The sequence below is a fragment of the Polypterus senegalus genome, chromosome 7, assembly GCF_016835505.1.
Source record: "Polypterus senegalus isolate Bchr_013 chromosome 7, ASM1683550v1, whole genome shotgun sequence".
NCBI lineage: Eukaryota > Metazoa > Chordata > Cladistia > Polypteriformes > Polypteridae > Polypterus > Polypterus senegalus.
Window position 1 is genome coordinate 95380326 of NC_053160.1, and position 18938 is coordinate 95399263.

Consider the following 18938-nt stretch of genomic DNA (forward strand, 5'->3'; position numbering starts at 1 on the left):
ATTGTCAAAATGATTTGAAGCCTAAAACGGATAATTTTCAATCTGTCACATTTTCTATTGTATTATTAAATCCAGCAGTGCATGATGAATACACAGATATGTAAATCGAAACAAGCTAGATGGAGAACTGCTGACTGTTTTGTCACTTGCATCTTATCTATACTAAAAAGGCAAAGCCCTCACTCACTCATCACTAATTCTCCAACTTCCCGTGTAGGTAGAAGGCTGAAATTTTGGCAGGCTCATTCCTTACAGCTTGCTTACAAAAGTTGGGCAGGTTTCATTTCGAAATTCTACGCGTAATGGTCATAACTGAAACCTATTTTTCTCCATATAGTGTAATGGACTTTAGCTCGATGGCCGTGGGGGGCGGAGCTGCGGGTCACATCATGCCACCCACGTAATCATGTGAACTGACTGTGAACGCAGTACATAGATAAGAAGGAAGAGGTCCCAAAGAGCGCTGAAGAAACACGCATACAAGCTTATTCATAAGTGCAGCTACTGCGGAAACAAAGCACGGTGTAAACCGTAAGTTTAAATTAAGTTTATGGACACACTCCCTCTGCCGTTTTGTCATGCATTCATCGAATACTTATTCGCGAGATACAAGTTTAATGAGAAGACACGAGGTATAAACGAGACTTTGGATCACTTTGTAACAGAGTTAAAATTGCTGTAGCGAGAAACTTTAAGTGCCGGGTCTTGGCTAACATTAAATAAAGCCGTGGACATCGTAACATCACACGAGAGCAGCTCACGTGAACTGACTGAACGCAGTACGAGTGATCACTTCCATGCATCAAACCTGTTCAAAAAGCGCATTATACAATTGACAAGGTAGGAAAAGAATATGCTCCGAGCTGAGCTCCACAGCTAACACGGTCTTGCGGAAGCAACTACATCACGCTGCCACCAAATACTCACATAAAAATCACCAAGTTAATACACACGCTGTCTCTAGAGTTTCTCCACACTCAATGTATTTCTCGCATCCCCTTTATACCCTCTGATCTCCCATTTCAATTCAGATGCCTCCAATTTCCAGTAAGGCTCTGCTGCGCGATGACAAGTAATAAGTCTCAGGGACAGACCCTACAAAAGGTTGCCATTGATTTCAGTCAAGATTGCTTTTCTCCTGGACAACTATACATTGCATTCTCAAGAGTGAGCTTGTGCAGCTTCCGTCATATTACAACCAGAGTGCTGAACTGAAAACGTGATATATAAAGAGATCTATAACAATCGTAATAAACAAACAATAAAACGGCGGAGAACCCGTGGATTAAATTAAAAAGGCAGCTTCCTTGGCAAAGCAAGGAAAAAGGATGGCCTTATAGGCTGCTTCACAAAAAACCAGCGGAGAGCCTTATATGAACAGGCAGTCAGCTAAAGAAGGGAATCAATAAATATCTGTAATCGTAATAAACGAACAAAAAAATAGCGTAAAAGCCACGGATTAAATAAAGGAAATGTGAACCTGAACAGTAAAGTAAGTCTCGAATAGCTACACAGTAACTATGACAATCGTAATAAACGAACAATAAAACCGTACAGAACTGCAAAGCAAGGAGAAACGACGGCCTTATGTGCTGTTCGTTTATAAAGCAGCGGAGAAGCTGTGTGAAGGCAGCTACACAAAAAACAGCAGAGCGCCACACTCTGAATGTATTCCTTGCATCACCGTTATACCCTCTGATCTCCCATTTCAATTCAAATGCCTCACATTTCTAGTAAGGCTCTGCTTTGCGATGACAATAAGTCTCGGGGACAGACCCTACAAAAGATTGCCATTGATTTTGAGGCAACATTGCTTTTCTTCTGGACAATTATACGTTGCATTCTCAAGAGTAATCTCAGTGCACAGCTTGGTCATATTACAACCGGAGTGCTGAACTGACATGGTATACAAAGAGATCCTTAACAGATAGTTATTGGTATGTTTTCCCTCAATTTAAAAAGGTTTTCTTAATAAAAATTTAAAAGCAGTTCTTCATCGCTGCGAAGCGTGGGGATTTTGCTATATACACTGTGTGTGTGTGTGTGTGTGTGTGTGTGTGTATGTATGTAATTGACAATCATGTTACGTTATTTTTAAAAGTTTCCTTTTCTTTTTAATAACTTTAACACACTACTTCTCCGCTGCGAAGCGCGGGTATTTTGCTAGTTGCTAATAAGGAGCCATAATTAAACTGAGTTGGAACAAAAACATGTGGCCACTGTGGCTCTCCAGGACCGACATTGCCTACCCCTGGACTAGGTGAAGGACTTCCGTTCTGGAAGGAATGGACATGAGAAGTTAGGAATAAAAGGAAGATGTGGCTGAAGGAAGTTTTGAGTAGGGAATCGGGAGACAATTAGTAGAGTTTGTGGAATAGAGAAAGACAGAACATGTGTGAAAGGAGATAAACCGTTTGTTAGGGAAAGCTTTCTTTTATTATTTTGGAGGTGTACTCTGTAACTCGGATAACCGTATAAGACAGGGCACCAGTCATTATGAAATAAAGACTTCAAGTAAAGCATAGAAAATTCCAACACTTCTGAGTTGTTTGCTTATTACACTGGTTGTTACAGTATTATATGAATTTTGTTAATAGTGTATTTTCTTATGACTTCACTAAGCTATTGTATATCATTTTTAAAGTTTCTGTTCTGTTATCCGTGTTCTCTTATCCATCACAGGCTTGGTCCCAACCCCTGATGGATAATCGAGGTTTTACTGTACATGGGGTTGTACTGTTTATGGAAATACTGTCTTTGAAAAGTCACCAAACCTAAAATGGCTGATATATTTACCTATGGGTGATAATTATGCTTAAGATCTAATTACGACCTTCCAAAAGTTTGGGAAAACTCTTCAGGTCTGAGGGCTCGTTTATGCTTCAGGCTCAGAACGTGTGTGCGCACGCATTCCTAGCTTTCATTTGATGCGTCCTCTGAGCAGGTCCTCAAGAAGTAATGTGACGTGTGCGCGAGTTGCAGCACCAACAAAGTCGGGGTTGAGCAGTGTGAAAGTTGGAACGTGACGTCCAAGGCCCTGTTTACTATCTACATGTGACAGACTCTATGCTGATCCTAGTAGGTTCGATGTACGCGCTTCGTAGCGCTTTTATATTCAAGCATTGCATATTCCCGATCATAATGACATGATATATTTTAAGTCTCACATACCATCTTTTGTACAGTCTTATTTTTTCTGGGGCTTCCTCATCACCTGACAGCTGTGGCAAACAGAAATGGATCACCACACATTAAATGTATGATATTCCAACTCTCTGCACATTTAGAATCCTTAGATTTACACTTGATATCACTTTCATGATGAAATGCATTAAAGTATGGTACATTTTAGAGAAATCCTTCTTTCGGCTGCTTCCATTAGGGGTTGCCACAGTGGATCGTCGTCTTCCATAATTTTACATATAAATAGTTTAGTTTTTGTTTAAATAATGAACACTGCTAATAATTGCACACATGGGGATGACAGTGTGGTGGAGCGTTAGCACTGCTGTCTTGCAGGGAGTTGCTGATATTCCCTGCCTGGAGTTTACAGGTTTTCTTGCTGGGTTTCCACTGTGTGATCAGATTTCCTTATAAAGATATGCAGATTTGGTGACACTAAAATGATGCTACTGTATGTGAGTGATTGTATTCACCTTGCAATGAGCTGATGCCCTGTCTAGGGATTGTTTCTGTTTCGTGCCCAATGCTAGCTGGAATGGACACATCCCTGGATTGATGGATTTAATCATTTTAACATCCTTTTCAGAGATATTGCGGTAAGGTGTTCCAGGCAATTTACAACACAGCGAAGCCGAACCTGTTCTCACCGTGATAATAACTCGCACTGCCACATGGTGGATTCCTCCAGATTTATGTAAAGTACGCGCACAAGTATAAATAGTACAACACTTGCTCTAAAATTCATTTATATAGGATACTAAACCACACTGTGTTTTAAATTTCTAATTTAAATTACTTTCAGCCAATGAATTTTCTCCATCTGATTCCTGGATTCTATCTCATTACCTTTATCAATACACCTGATTAGAGCAGGATCATTGGAGAAGCAGGTGACATGACCTGGTGTTTGTATTTTATAGTATGAGGTGTACAGAGAGAACAGAAAAGGAGACAGGACTGTCCTTGTGGCGCTCCAGTGAACAAGAGCACAATGGTAATGGATCTCTGGTTTTCATGTGCTCACTTAATTTAAATCTTCTAAACAGTGCTCCAGAATCTGTTGTACTCGGAAGAATATCTAAACATAGTGTTTATTTAAAGATAATGGTCTGCAGTTGACATGAAAAGAAATTTGGTTAGGCTTTACATTATGTGAACCAATAACTAGCAACATAAAGAATTGTGCTGAATGACACAAAGCAAAATAAGTTCCGTCTTTCCACAGTTACTGCCTGGAAAGGGTTATTCTCCTGGGCCTATATCTGGAGAAAGTGGTTGCAGAAATTGGAGTGTCGCCTCTGTCTTGGCAAAAAACTGTAACCCAATCCCCCCCATCCCCCATCTCTATAGCCCCCACTTGACTGCACTAGAATCTCTCACGTGAGGTTAGTTTTCCTGGCCCCAACACCTCAAAATAGTGCTGGGATTCTGATGAGGCTTGTAGTATTATGTGAATGACAGGAATAGCTTTTAGAAACAGAATTTCATATCCTCATTAAATTTGTCAAGTCTAAGAGCAGAAATGGTAGTCAAAGTGCAGGAATGATGGTGGGTCATGGCAAGGGACACATCTTGGTGGGTGCATTAATCAGTAGTACATGCAGCCTAGTTGAAAGTGGTTTTTGGTAGGATTTTAATAGTGTGTTAAAATACATTACCAATGTTTACACAAGTATACTTGCCTTCTAACTGCACTTTTTAATATTGACCTGAAAAGTGTTTGAACTGTATGTGGAGCTTATCCTCTCCTTTATAATGTCGAAGGCATCAGTCTTTATCCAGAAGAATTCTGCACTTTGGCACAGCTGAAAATTATGGGTGAGGGCTTTCAAGACAGACAAAGCCCATATTTACAAAAAGATTTATGGAAATATTAAGAGTATTGTAGTTTGTGGAGAACCTCTTGGCTTTTAAAGAGATTAGACATTTTACTTTACTTTTACAACTTGACTGGTAGTACCATAAGTGAACTTTTAGGTTCTGAATGTGTGTGGTTGTGTTTTTTTTTTTTTTTTTTTTAAAAAGCTGACATATTGCCAAATGTCTTTGTGGAACTTTAATAAAATATATAGCATGTCTCTAATGAGACGTCCATTGTGTTAATCATTAATAGTTGTGCCTTAACCTTTTTGCCCTCTCCATGCTGATGTGTTGATGGTGCTTTTCTAATTGTGTCTCTGTTCTACATTGCAGATGGTAATGCCTCCTTAAAGCGTTAGTTTGATAAATGGAGTTTCTGGATTTTTTTCTGGAGTTTTAGACTTGTGTTTTGTGTTTTTTAATCTTGAGCTGAAATATGTATATTTTTTAATTTAATTGCATGGTTAATCACTCTAAGATTCTGTCTGTCTGTGTCTGTGGATATGTGAGCAAAACTGGGAGAACCTGCAAAGTTGTCCATATTAGTTTAATCTAAGATTCCAACTTGCTTCCTTGTGAATATTGGTATTTTTGAGTAGTTATTGCAATGAACTGGCACCTTGCCCTGGAAGGTTTCCTGCCTTTTACCCAGTGTTGATGCAGTGTAGGCCTCATCCTGTCTGTGTTTCCTCAATTAGAATAAGAATATATGTAAAACATTCTAACATGCTTTATGGTGTAATTGCTCCTTCATCCAAACACACACTGTGAACCATTAGCCAAATAAGATTCATAGCACACATGCTATGTAGCCAGTTTATTAAGTGCATTTGAATCACTGTTCTAATATAAATTAAGCCTGCTTGAATAAACAGGGAAAAATAATCGACCAAAAGAAAAAGAATAAAAATAGATGAATGGTATGACTTAACAGTATTAGTCTGAAGAGCTATTGTTGCACAAGGAATTGAAACCATGTTCAATGAACTTTTTGATACTACTTTTTTTTATGTACTTTATTAAATGCACTTTCATTTCATAACTTTTCAACCAATGATGTAGTATACAAAAAACAGTTTAAAAATGTATAGGCTGATTAAGTGTGTATAGAGAAAAATGGCAAGACTGAAGATCTCGACCATGTACCGAAGGAGGTGGGGGACATTGAGTCTGAATGGGCCATGTTCCATGCTTCTATTGTTGAGGCAGCTGACCGGAGCTGTGGCCGTAAGGTGGTAGGTGCCTGTCGTGGCGGCAATCCCCGAACCTGTTGGTGGATACCGGCGGTGAGGGATCCCGTCAGGCTGAAGGAGTCCTATAGGACCTTTTTGTCCTGTAGGTCTCTGGAGGCAGCTGATAGGTACCGGCAGGCCAAGCAGAATGTGGCATCGCTGGTTGCTGAGGCAAAAACTCGGGCATGGGAGGAGTTTGGAGAGGCCATGGAGAACGACTTTCGGATGGCTTCGAGGAGATTCTGGTCCACGGTCCGGCGTCTCAGGATGGGGAAGCAGTGCAGTGTCAACACCATATATGGTGGGGATGGTGTGCTGCTAACCTCGACTCGGGACATTGTGGGTCGGTGGGGGGAGTACTTCGAAGACCTCTAACCACTAATATGCCTTCCAATGAAGAAGCAGAGCCTGGGGACAGAGGTGGGCTCTCCCATCTCTGGGACTGAGGTCACCGAGGTGGTCAAAAAACTCCTTGGTGGCAGGGCCCCGGGGGTGGATGAGATACGCCTGGAGTTCCTTAAGGCTCTGAATGTTGTAGGACTGTCTTGGTTGACATGTCTCTGCAACATCGAATGGAAATTGGGGACCGTGCCTCTGGATTGGCACACAGGGGTGGTGGTCACCCTCTTTAAAAAGTGGGACCGGAGGGTGTATTCCAACTACAGAGGGATCACACGCCTCAGCCTCCTTGGAAAAGTCTATTTGGGGTTCTGGAGAGGAGGGTCCATCAGATAGTCGAACCTCGGATTCAGGAGGAACAGTGTGGTTTTCGTCCTAGTCGTGGAACAGTGGACCAGCTCTACACCCTTAGCCAAATCCTGGAGGGTGCATGGGAGTTTGCCCAACCAGTCTACATGTGTTTTGTGGACTTGGAAAAGGCGTTCGACCGTGTCCCTTGGGGAATCCTGTGGGGGGTGCTCCGGGAGTATGGGGTACCGGACCCCCTGATAAGAGCTTGGTCCACATTGCCGGCAGTAAGTCGAGCCCATTTCCAGTGAGAGTTGGACTCCGCCAGGGCTGCCCTTTGTCACCGATTCTGTTCATAACTTTTATGGATGGAATTTCTAGGCGCAGCCAGGGTGTTGAAGGGGTGTGGTTTGGTGGACTTAGGATTTGGTCACTGCTTTTTGCAGATGATGATGTCCTGTTTGCTTCATCAGGCCGTGATCTTCAGCTCTCTCTGGAACGGTTCGCAGCGGAGTATGAAGCAGCTGGGATGAGAATCAGCACCTCCAAATCTGAGACCATGGTCCTCAGCCGGAAAAGGGTGGAGTGCCTTCTCAGGGTTGGGGGAATCCTGCCCCAAGTGGAGGAGTGCAAGTATCTTGGGGTCTTGTTCACGAGTGAGGGAGGAATGGACCGTGAGATCAACAGGCAGATCGGTACGGCATCTGCAGTGATGCTGGCTCTGCATCAGTCTGTCGTGGTGAAAAAAGAGCTGAGCCGTAAGGCAAAGCTCTCAATTTACTGGTCGATCTACGTTCCTACCCTCACCTATGGTCATGAGCGATGGGTAGTGACCGAAAGAATGAGATAGCGAATACAAGCGGCTGAAATGAGTTTCCTCCGCAGGGTGTCTGGACTTTCCCTTAAAGAGAGGGTGAGAAGATCAATCATCCGGGAGGGGCTCAGAGTAGAGCCGCTACTCCTCTGCATCGAGAGGAGTCGGATGAGGTGGCTTGGGCATCTGATCTGGATGCCTCCCTGGTGAGGTGTTCCGGGTACGCCCAACTGGGAGGAGGCCCTGGGGAAGACCCAGGACACGCTGGAGGGACTGTCTCCCGGCTGGCCTGGGAACGCCTTGGGATTCTCCCGGAAAAAGTGGCTGGGGAAAGGGAAGTCTGGGCCTCTCTGCTTAAGCTGCTTTCCCCGTGACCCGACCCTGGATAAGTGGAAGAGGATGGATGGATGAATGGATAAAGATCTTGAGTGTTTTTTGGAATTCTGTGTAGAAAATTGGTGCCTTGCACTCTGTCTTGAGCAAATTGGCAACGACTAACATTTCGGGGTTTTCAAACAGAACAGTGTCACAGGTCTATATCCAATGGATATAGAAAAAAACCATATACTCGCAATCCTATGGTGGGTAATAACAGTGATCCCTCGCTACATCGCGCTTCAACTTTCATGGCTTCACTCCATCTCGGATTTTTAAATGTAAGCATATCTAAATATATATCGCAGATTTTTCGCTGGTTTGTGGATTTCTGCGGACAATGGGTCTTTTAATTTATGATACATGCTTCATCCGTTTGTTTACCCAGTTGATTTCATACAAGGGATGCTATTGGCAGATGGCTGAGAAGCTACCCAATCAGAGCATGTATTACGTATTAAACAAAACTCCTCAATGATATACGATATGCTTCCTGCGTGGTGCTTCGCACATTGCAAAGCTCTAACCGCCCGTATTGATTTTTGATTGTTTGCTTTTCTGTCTCACTCACTCTCTGACATTCTCTGCTCCTGACGGAGGGGGTGTGAGTAGAGGGGCTGTTTGCACAGAGGCCGTTTGCTTAGAAGATACGGACACTCCTGTAAAAAATGCTGAAAGACTACCTTCACATTGATCCCTTCATTGCGGGTGCTTCGTATACTTAAAACCCCAACAGTTATATTGATTTTTGATTGTTTACATTTCTCTCTCTCTCTCTCTCTCTCTCTCTCTCTCTCTCTCTCTCTCTCTCTCTCTCTCTCTCTCTCTCTCTCTCTCTCTGACATTCTCTGCTCCTGACGGCACTCCTTTGAAGAGGAAGATATGTTTGCATTCTTTTAATTGTGAGAAAGAATTGTCATCTCTGTCTTGTCATGGAGCACAGTTTAAACTTTTGAGTAAAGGGTGTTATTTCATGTCTAGCGGGCTCTATTGTTAAATGTATTTAGAAGTTCATAAACGGGTATTCTATGCTCTAACTGCGAAAATATTAGATTTATAAATAAAGAATACTACTTTGTGGAAATTCATTTATCTGTCTGGAGCGGATTAACCGCTATAAATGAAGGTTTATAAATATTCTCTGCACAGTTATACAGTAAACTGTGTGGGAGAGTTTATATAAGGGCTTAAAATATATAAAAATAACCATACAAACATATGGTTTCTACTTCAGGGATTTTCCCCTCTCGTGGGGGGTTCTGGAACGAAACCCCCGTGATCGAGGAGGGATTACTGTAGATGGTTTCATGGAGGCTGATGAAAACCATTAGTAAAGTGCCCCTGAAATATGTTTTCTAAAGGACATATTATAAAATGTGTGTTTTTTATATAAAAATTATACAGAGCTTGTGCAAGGATTGGTTGCAGCCACCAATAAAAAATGATCTCTAATACTGGAACTTCGAAGTATGTCTTCCAAGCAACATTCCATCAGCATTAAATGTAAGCACGAGAGAGAAGTTGGTGGCCTTTGGACATTTCGTGGAGTCCCTGAGATCAGCTATTATAATGGGAGAGTAGGTAGAGATGGTGCAGACCTTTTAAATACCTGAGAGGTTCAGGGTGGGATTTGATCCCATTTTTGTGTTTTGAAATCAGTAAAAACACCCTATATTTAACCTACTCAGCATGAAACTTTGTGACTTCTTACATTTCCCCAGTTATTGAACAGTTTAAAAAATGCAAACATCAAAATTTGCATAGCTTTTTTAATAATTCTTTACCATTGATTTCAATTGATTTTCACTACATAATCCATCAAAACATCCTAAAAGTGATCCTCTCAGCTTAAAAATTGGAAGGCTTTTATCAAAGTTCCCAAATTTTACATACAATTAAGTTTCTAAATTTTGTCACATTTTTGTACAGCTGCTGTATATTTTGTTGTTTTTGCGGCAGATTTGGCCCACCATATATTTTAGTGGTTTTATCCTCCCTTTAGGGTACTTGAGTATACAGTAAATAAGATTTATCAATATAAAGTAAGTTTAGGGTAAAATATTACATTCAGGGTACCTAAAAGGGGCATTAGAATTGGGTCAAAAAGGTGTTTTTTTAAGGGTTAAGCAGTACCTAGCACCAGCTCAAGTAATCCTGGACACTTGTATCATTGCATTGTAACACTAAAGACTATGGCAGAAAAGGGTCAGATAATGGCAAAATTAGACACCTTCCTGACCAGTGTCTTTATGGTGTGTTTGTGTTGTGTGGGGTGTTTTTTTTTTTTTTTTTAATTGGACCTTGAATCTTTTCACCTGTTGTGCTAAAATGCATGAGTGTGGTTCTTATTTGACTATAGCCATGAAACTTCTGATGCCTTATCCTATCTTTTACCATTGTCACCTCTGCTTGCTGCAGACAAGCTGGTATTTCTTTATGAAAACTAACCATTTCATGCATGCTGGTTTTACAGTCTGGGTGTAGTTCTAGGTCTTGTGTTTATGTAATAGTTTATGAAACCGGTTTCTTCCCCCGAAAACCTGTGACTCTATATTCAATGTATTTGCTAATGTAAGTGAACTTCCCTTTAGAGATCAATAACCTGTCAAATATAATTTTTTGTAATTTTAAAGTACAATTTGTTTTTGTGATTTAGAAAATGAACTAATACTGAAGCTTTTTGTTAAAAAGCTGTACTTGGCCTAACAAGTTTAACAAACATTTGTTTTTAAAAGCTATACATTTCCTGCTTAAGAAATGGTTTTTTTTTTTTCTTTTTTTTCTTAAAAAAAGAGTGCACTAGAGAAGAGACCAGTGCTGAAACCTTTTAACTGTGTAGCCTAAACGTATTTCTCCTTTCTTCCAGGTTAAAGATCGTTGACCAACAGTTTGCTCAAAATCCACCTGAATATGAAACCAAAATTGAGAGGAGGAAATCTTCATCTACTCAGGTTGGTTTTACAAAAACCTTTTTGCAAGCTTAGTTTTTATTTCATTTGAGGAAAAAATTATATATGACCTTGTTCTTTTATTCCAGTTGTCTAAGGCCAACCTACAGTTTCATAAACTTTTTAAAGAAATGGCACAAGGTGAACAGCTAAGGCAAAGTATGTATATTTTTGTTTAGTCTATGGTGTGTTGTGTGTGTTTTTTCTTTGTTTGTAAACTTTTTAGAACCGTCCTTACATGTGCTTTCTCTCGCGTCTAAACATGTATGTGAAGTTCTATGCAGTTTTTGCACTTTCCCCATTTTCCTTGTTCATAGAGAAATTGTATAAATCTACATTCTGATGTTTTAGAAATTGTATACAGTATGCAAAAAGTGATTTTCAGATTACACTTGCATTTCTCCCTTTTGTGTAGAAAACGTTTTTAAGATAAAAATTAGAATATGTCTTTCTTAAAAGTAGCCTTTCTAAAACATCAAAAGTTGTATTTGGAGAAAGTATTTCACTTGTTTTCTTTTTTTGGTCAGGTTACACTTGTGCATTACAAAAAGATATTCTCTATCAAGGAAAGCTTTATGTCTCTGACAATTGGATATGTTTCTGTTCCAAAGTCTTTGGTAAGGATACTAAGGTAAGTTTGTTAATTTAGTGTATGTTTCTAAAACCTACATTATGTGGTTTTACAATTTGCAAATTAGATACATTTTATGTTTGTTAAAATAACAAATCAGTGGGTGCCTCTTTTTCTTGTTACACAGATTGCAATCTCAGTCATGTCTGTTACTCTAATTAAAAAAACAAAGACTGCCCTACTAGTGCCAAATGCCCTTGTCATAGAAACCTTAAGTGATCGGGTAAGTTCTATTTTTATAACGGCGTAAGATAATGAAATGTGTGTGTATTTATGCTATGTAGTACGGATGTATGCAGTATGTGAAATTTGCCCATTAAGATTTTATGTTCAGGAAAGCATACCTTGACCATAGATACGAGCATTTAGGTTGTGTAGGTAGGATTTTTATTTAATTAAAAAAAATATCATTTATGCCATCCTGAATATGTTAAGTTATAATTTCTTAGTAAACCTGGATTGGTACCAGGTGTATTTCTGGTTTGAAAAATCTCTCAGTTGCTAATCTATATAGCAAGCTGTTCGTTGTAGTTGTTGTTTTGAGCACAGGCAAGGCAGGAAAAACTAGTGTTCAGGCACTATAGCCCTCAAAGGACCGAGGTTCAGTTAATAGGTTCTAGAACCTTTTCGATACATTTTATAGTTGTGGGGGCCTGATGCTAACTCGGAGGCATTGGGTGAAAGGCTAAAAACAAACCTAGGCAGGACTCTAATCAATCACAAGGATAACTCTCACTCACACATGCATGACACATTTATATACAGTGACAATTAACACATTTTTAAAAATGTAATTCCTTCTTGGCGTCAGAATCTCTGTCATTTTCACATATGGGGACTTGCAAGGGTATTATGACAAATGTTGCGGTATATCAGAAGTGAAAGGCCAACTTTTTTATAGCAAGTGATCATTGTGGATATTATGGGGTGAGGAAGGTGGGTCCCTGATGGTAAATTATAGAGGGAACAGATTTTTTTAAGTTCCAAAACTTTAATAAATTAATATAGAATTCCCAAAGTGTGTTAATCTGCTTCTGGTTTCTCCTTGCAATGCTGTTTAAATTGAACATAAGTTGTTAAAGCGGAGTTCCATCTTGGAGTTTTGAGTTGTAAATATATCATGATGGTTTTTTGGCAGAACAATTTTTTTCAATAATAAAAAATGTAATTAGATGGGCTGCCTGTTTTTAAAGCCAGGACATTATGATATTCAGTTATTCAACTTGACGTATAGTTCCACGACCAGCAACACTTCATAGCCAACTTTTCATGGACTGGTAGTAGGCAGTAACTACCTTTTTATCTAAACATGCCTAAAAATGCACCATGCTTTTCAATTGGATTAGGATTTTTTTGTAAATACCCACCTACACTTATTCTTTTTAAGAGCCTTTTGAAAAATGAGTTTGTTATATTTGATGGGTCTGTGCAGGGGTTATGCTTTTTTTTTTTGGCATCTAATACTTTTACATGTTAAATACTTTTGCCTCATCAGTGATACGTTTGTGTTCACAGCCACATAGAAGATAATTGTTCTGCATGTATGCATGATGTTCTAAATTATGATTTAATCCTTAGACTGGAGAGATCACAATGTTTATTAGCAGCTATGTTGTTGGCAGATCCATCTTGACAGAATAAATATGTAAGACTATATAAGTACGTTTTTACAAAAGGGGAAATCATGCATTCAATTTTTTAACTCTTTCGAATTCAGACTCTTGCTGTTTTCCACATATCCCAGCAGCATTAGGCACAAGACATGTAACAACCCAGTACGTTGGGAGTCGGCCCTGTAATAGACAAGCAATGTTTCATAAGTATACTCCTATCACACGCAGCCAATTTGAAATGGTGAATACCACTTTTTTTTTTTTTTAAATGGTGTGTAGAGAATCGGAGAAACCCACTTGGGCACAGTTGAAATATACAACCTACACAGATGTTAATAGGCTGGGGGATTCAACACAAGAACACTGAAATTTGATTTGTCTGGGGTTTTTTTTTTTTTTTGCTTGCTTGCGATATGTTTTCAAATGCAGACTGCTGGAATATGCAAACCTGGCTTTCTTGGAAAAAATAAGTGGGATGAAAGCAGGGAGTGTTTTTTTCTGTTGTAACAGGAAATGTTATATAACCTCTTTTTTTGTGTGTGTGTACTTAAGTATACTCAATTTCTAATGTTTTACAATCCAAGCTATGGCTTCTAACATGTTTTTCCACTCCTATAAAAGCTTTTCATTTGTTTATCAGTTTAGAAGAGTGTTTAATTACATGTGTGCCTCTCCATCGCCGCAGGGGACTGTACTTTCTCCAGTCCTGTTCAGCCTATATACATCAGACTTCCAATACAACTGAGTCCTGCCACATGCAAAAGTTCGCTGACAATACTGCTATTGTGGACTGCATCAGGAGTGGGCAGGAGGAGTATAGAAAGCTAATCAAGGAATTTGTTAAATGGTGTGACTCCTACCACTTACACCTGAACACCAGCAAGACCAAGGAACTGATGGTGGATTTTAGGAGGCCCAGGCCCCTCATGGACCCCTTGATCATCAGAGGAGACTGTGTGCAGAGGGTACAGACCTATAAATACCTGGGAGGGCAGCTGGATGATAAACAGAGCATCAGTATTGGCAGTCCAGTCCAATTTAAGAAAGGTCAGAGCTGACTATACTTTCTTAGAAGGCTGGCGTCCTTCAACATCTGCCCTCTTCTACGCAGTGGTGTGCTGGGGAGGCAGCATAAAGGACGTCTCACACCTGGACAAACTGGTGAGGAAGGCAGGCTCTATTGTAGGCACGGAGCTGGACAGGTTGCCATCTGTGGCAGAGCGACGGGCGCTGAGCAGGCTCCTGTCAATCGTGGAGAATCTACTGCATCCACTGAAGAGTGTCCTCTCCAGGCAGAGGAGCAGCTTCAGCGACAGACTGCCGTCACTGTCCTGCTCCAGACAGACCGAGAAGATCGTTCCTCTCCCACATTATGCAACTCTTCAGTTTCACGGGGGGGGGGTGTTAACGTTAACATTATACAAAGTTATTGTCTGTTTTTACCTGGATTTTTATTAATCTTTAATAATTTTTGTATCCGTATACTGCTGCTGGATTATGTGAATTTCCCCTTGGGATTAGTAAAGTCTCGGTATTTCACAAAGCGCCGTTAACCAACTGCTTAAAAAGAGAAGGAGCATGGTTGACATTTGTTGTGTTTTTTTTTTAATCACTTCCTTTCCCGACACACAGGTTCTTTGATAGCAACCCAGTCTCTGATCAAACACCTGTAGTACCATATTTTTCTTTTATTCTAAGTGGAGTCTATTGGTTTTCATCCTTGTGCTTTGGCAGGTATTGATTTTTGATCTAGTGATAATTTTAAAGACCGATTTTAATATGAAGCTTATTACAAGGTGCTCTGTGACCTACAGCATTGTAGTTGTGTGTGTTTTTTTGTTGGTTTTTTTTTTGTAAGATGTCAGTTGTTGAAAAAAATATGTATTTCTCTTTACAGCACATGTTTGTGTCCTTGTTATCCAGAGATGCAACTTATAAGTTTTTGAAGTCCATCTGTGTTCATTTGGATGTGAGTATTTTAAACACAAATCTCTAATTTAAAAAATATAACTACAGCATTTAAATGGGGAGAGGTATGATGCTATTATACAGTTTGTTCTAGTGAGGATTACAGTGGCAACAAGGTAGACTAGATTTTGCTTTTCCTTTTTTTTGGAGATTTTTTCCAATCTTACCAATGTAGAATTCCATCTTGATATGTTCCCAATTCAAGTTTGTCCGGAAAGTCTTCACTATTTGCATAAACTAGATCAGGCTTGCAGATTCAGGGAAGTGCCAAATATACTTGGCATTCTTTTGGAACTGAACAGTATTTTGTACTGTTCTACACGGATAAGAGAACCGGTTTTCTTTTGTCTTGTACGGTATATGTGGATTTTTCTTCCCTTTCTGTAAGTATTAAAGTCCTTTACCCATTGCTTGAATAGGACCATAGATATATGTATTCACTGTTTTTATGGGGGGGGGGCTGGCAGGAACTCCCGCTTCACCATTGTTCAGCAAATATGACTGTGCTTATTGACATTCCTACAGTGGCTCACATATTTGCAAATAACTCTGTTACACCATTGTCTCATTCAGGTGAACAAGAAACATAACCTTATCTAACTGGATGCTCTTTAAACCTCCTGCTCCAACTTAATACTAAATTAAAACGTAATGGGAGTATAGAGAACTTTCCCTTAGATTTCAAGCTTTCTCAAATTACTCTTAAGTGTTTATACATCGTGCAAGCCTTAGCCATTGCTATTGTGTAGACACATGGTCTTTTCAGTCCAGAATCTCTCCACCTTCTGCATAATAAAATGCCTGCATTCTGGACAAAATGTTGATTATTGTAAGGTATTGCAGGTACTGGTTGGTGTGAAAAAAACATAGCAAATACTTACTGGTTATTCGTGTAATCCTTTATCTATATTGCAATGCAGCTTGCATCATACAAGGACTAAAGCATGTGCAGTTTAAAATATAGAGGAGGAGGTAACTCTGGGGCCTAACGCAACATAATCAATGCAGTGTTTGATTATAAGAATACTGAAATGTATGTAGTGTCGGAACTCTTGGACATAACATTTAAGTCCATTTTTGTCTTGTCTGGGTGGAATGTCCTGGGCATTAGCAGGAGGAGAAGAGCACAGCTATTATTTGATCACATTTTGGCAAATTGCAGTTTGTTCATTGAGCATCTAGTGGCCTGACATCTAGTTTTGGTGTGTTAGTAATGCTTCTGCTCATTACATCAGGAAATGTATTTGTATTTTAGAACAACTGAGAAATCACAAGTTTAAATGGATTTTTTTTTAAATTTACCATTAATATAAATTGACTTTTGTATGTTAATCAAGAAATATAACTCTGAAAGCAGTTGCTGTCTGCTTTTTAGAGTAAAAGTGCTGGAACTAGCCCAGTTGCATCTTCGGACAATAGTAGTTTCAGAATGGAGCGCCCAACCTCCTTACCTTTGGTATGTATTTTTCTTTCTAAGTAAATGCTTACTGTTTTTGAATGTTTTCTGACTTGTTTTCAGGTAAAAAAAAATTACAGTTGACATGTATGTGTTTCGTTCTTCAATCCTGGAATGTTGCAGGATAGGATGCAGTCACTAATCTGACTAAAGTTAGTCATGTGTTGAATGTTTTTCAGTAACTTTATTTTGAGGTTAGAGAAGGTATTCTGTCCTTAGAGAGAGAAAAACACACACTAGTTAACACAATGTACATTTTGATTTTACCCTTTTGCTAAAACGCTTTTGTCATTTTCTCTTAGACAAAAATGCTTGTTTAAATGAATAACCGTGCCTACCTTGAAAATGTTTCCTTTCATTTTTAGAATTTTACAGATTTCTCTGATTTAGATGGTGCAGTAAGACCTCGAAGACAGGAGCTAGAGGAAACGACAAGCTCTGGGTCTCAGACACCCGAGTTTGAAAACGTTGCAGGTTAGTATTGAGTCCTGATATTAGAATATAGTATGTCATTTTCTACAGATGCTAATTTCACAGTTGCACAGAGAATAAATGTGGCACTGGAAGAGTTAGTATTAGTTTATTCATCACCAAAGACTACACTTGTATACATACTCAGAAATCATAGCACCTTGTGTGTGTGTGTGTGTGGTGGTTTTTTTTTATTTAAACCCACAAGGGTCTTCAAAAATTGATGCCCATCTTGGCAGTGGTGAGTGTAATGCAGAAGTCTAGTGGTCTCGACTATTTAAATTTGTTAAAGGAATATGGCTTGGCCTGAAAAAAGTTCAGTCAGAAGATTTTTTTTCACTTTAAAAGCTTCTGCCTTCATTTTCAGGGATTAAACTATACTGAGTACTCATATTCGTGTTTCACCTTCAACAACAAGATAAATACAGTTGGTTAAAAGTTGAAGATTAATGGAAGTTGCCCTTTTCATACTAATAACTTTTTAAAAACTCATTTTAGATGGTGTGTTTATTGTAGTTTTAATACAGAGGCTTATACTTTACGGTACAAAATGACGACTGCATTTGTTTTTTCTCTGTCAAAATGCTTACGCTGTTTTGAAAATACACTGTCGTCTTGGTGTCATGCGGGAGATAAAAAGGAATTATGCGAGTAGTGGACAATCCAGGGCCCAAATTTTTAACCTCCCCGGTGTCAGCCCTTCAATGGGTACAGGCTTCTTGAATTGTGGGGTAGGAACCCTAACCATTACATGAAACGTATATTAATGTTCAATCAGTCATTTTGTCACTTTATTCTTTTAGCTATACTTAAAACTAAATTATTACATGTATACAGTAGAATTCCGAATGTGGGACTGATGCTGACTTGGATAGGTGAAAACTCTGTTAAAACCAATAGCCACTGTAGTGGCGATGCTGTGCAGGGAAGGTGGTGTCGCCAGGGAAAGAGCACCGCTTGCAGTGGTCAGAAACTGGCTCAGCAAGGCTGATGGATGCAGTTCCCCATTTAGCACAAGCCACAATCGCAAAAAAATGCAGGTTCACATTTCCCACTGGCAATTCACCACAGCACTTTAAAATGCACAAACACACAAAAATCCTAATTTAACGAAGCAGCTGAACATGTATACATGGTCAGTGCTGGAGACACTGACAATAGCCGAGGAATGTAGATGGGGAGGGGTGGGTGAGTCCTGGCACATTCCCACAGTCACCAGCTCCTTGGCTGCTTGCTCAATACAGTAGAAGCTAAACATATAGTAATTACACACTTGGTACAATATTCACAGCAAAGCTCTCTAAATTGGTAAGGTGAGAGTGAGTATGATCGGACAAGTCATCTGCCCACTGCTGAGAGCATGGACATGTACAAAGTGGTTTGCTGCTTTGTGATTGGGGCCACCACAGTGAAGCATATATAGCCCAGTGAAAATCGCAGGCTGTTGTACTTTTTAAGAATTTCATGGAGTGCTGATTATTTTGTCATTTTATCATTATAGACTCTTGCTCCTTAACAGAACATTGTGGGTACCCCAGATGTTTTCTGTTTATATTGTACATGCTCATTATTCATGTGTTCATATTTATTGAGGACCATGTCCAATTATATTTCTGAAAATCATGAAATTTATGGCAACATTTTAGTTATGTTTTGAATTTAAGTTCTGCCAGCAACACCATTGCCTTTTGGTACGATTT

The 18938-nt window shown here is 39.5% G+C and overlaps 1 protein-coding gene across 1 annotated transcript in view; it reads left to right on the plus strand.

Moving 5' to 3' along the window:
- LOC120532714 (GRAM domain-containing protein 2B) overlaps positions 1–18938 on the plus strand; it is a 65759-nt gene that overhangs the window by 37131 nt on the left and 9690 nt on the right. The window contains exons 3-9 of the mRNA XM_039759024.1: positions 11018–11102; positions 11189–11258; positions 11627–11730; positions 11858–11953; positions 15241–15312; positions 16687–16767; positions 17133–17241. Coding sequence (XP_039614958.1) covers positions 11018–11102; positions 11189–11258; positions 11627–11730; positions 11858–11953; positions 15241–15312; positions 16687–16767; positions 17133–17241 — 617 coding nt within the window. The remainder of the gene's footprint in view (positions 1–11017; positions 11103–11188; positions 11259–11626; positions 11731–11857; positions 11954–15240; positions 15313–16686; positions 16768–17132; positions 17242–18938) is intronic.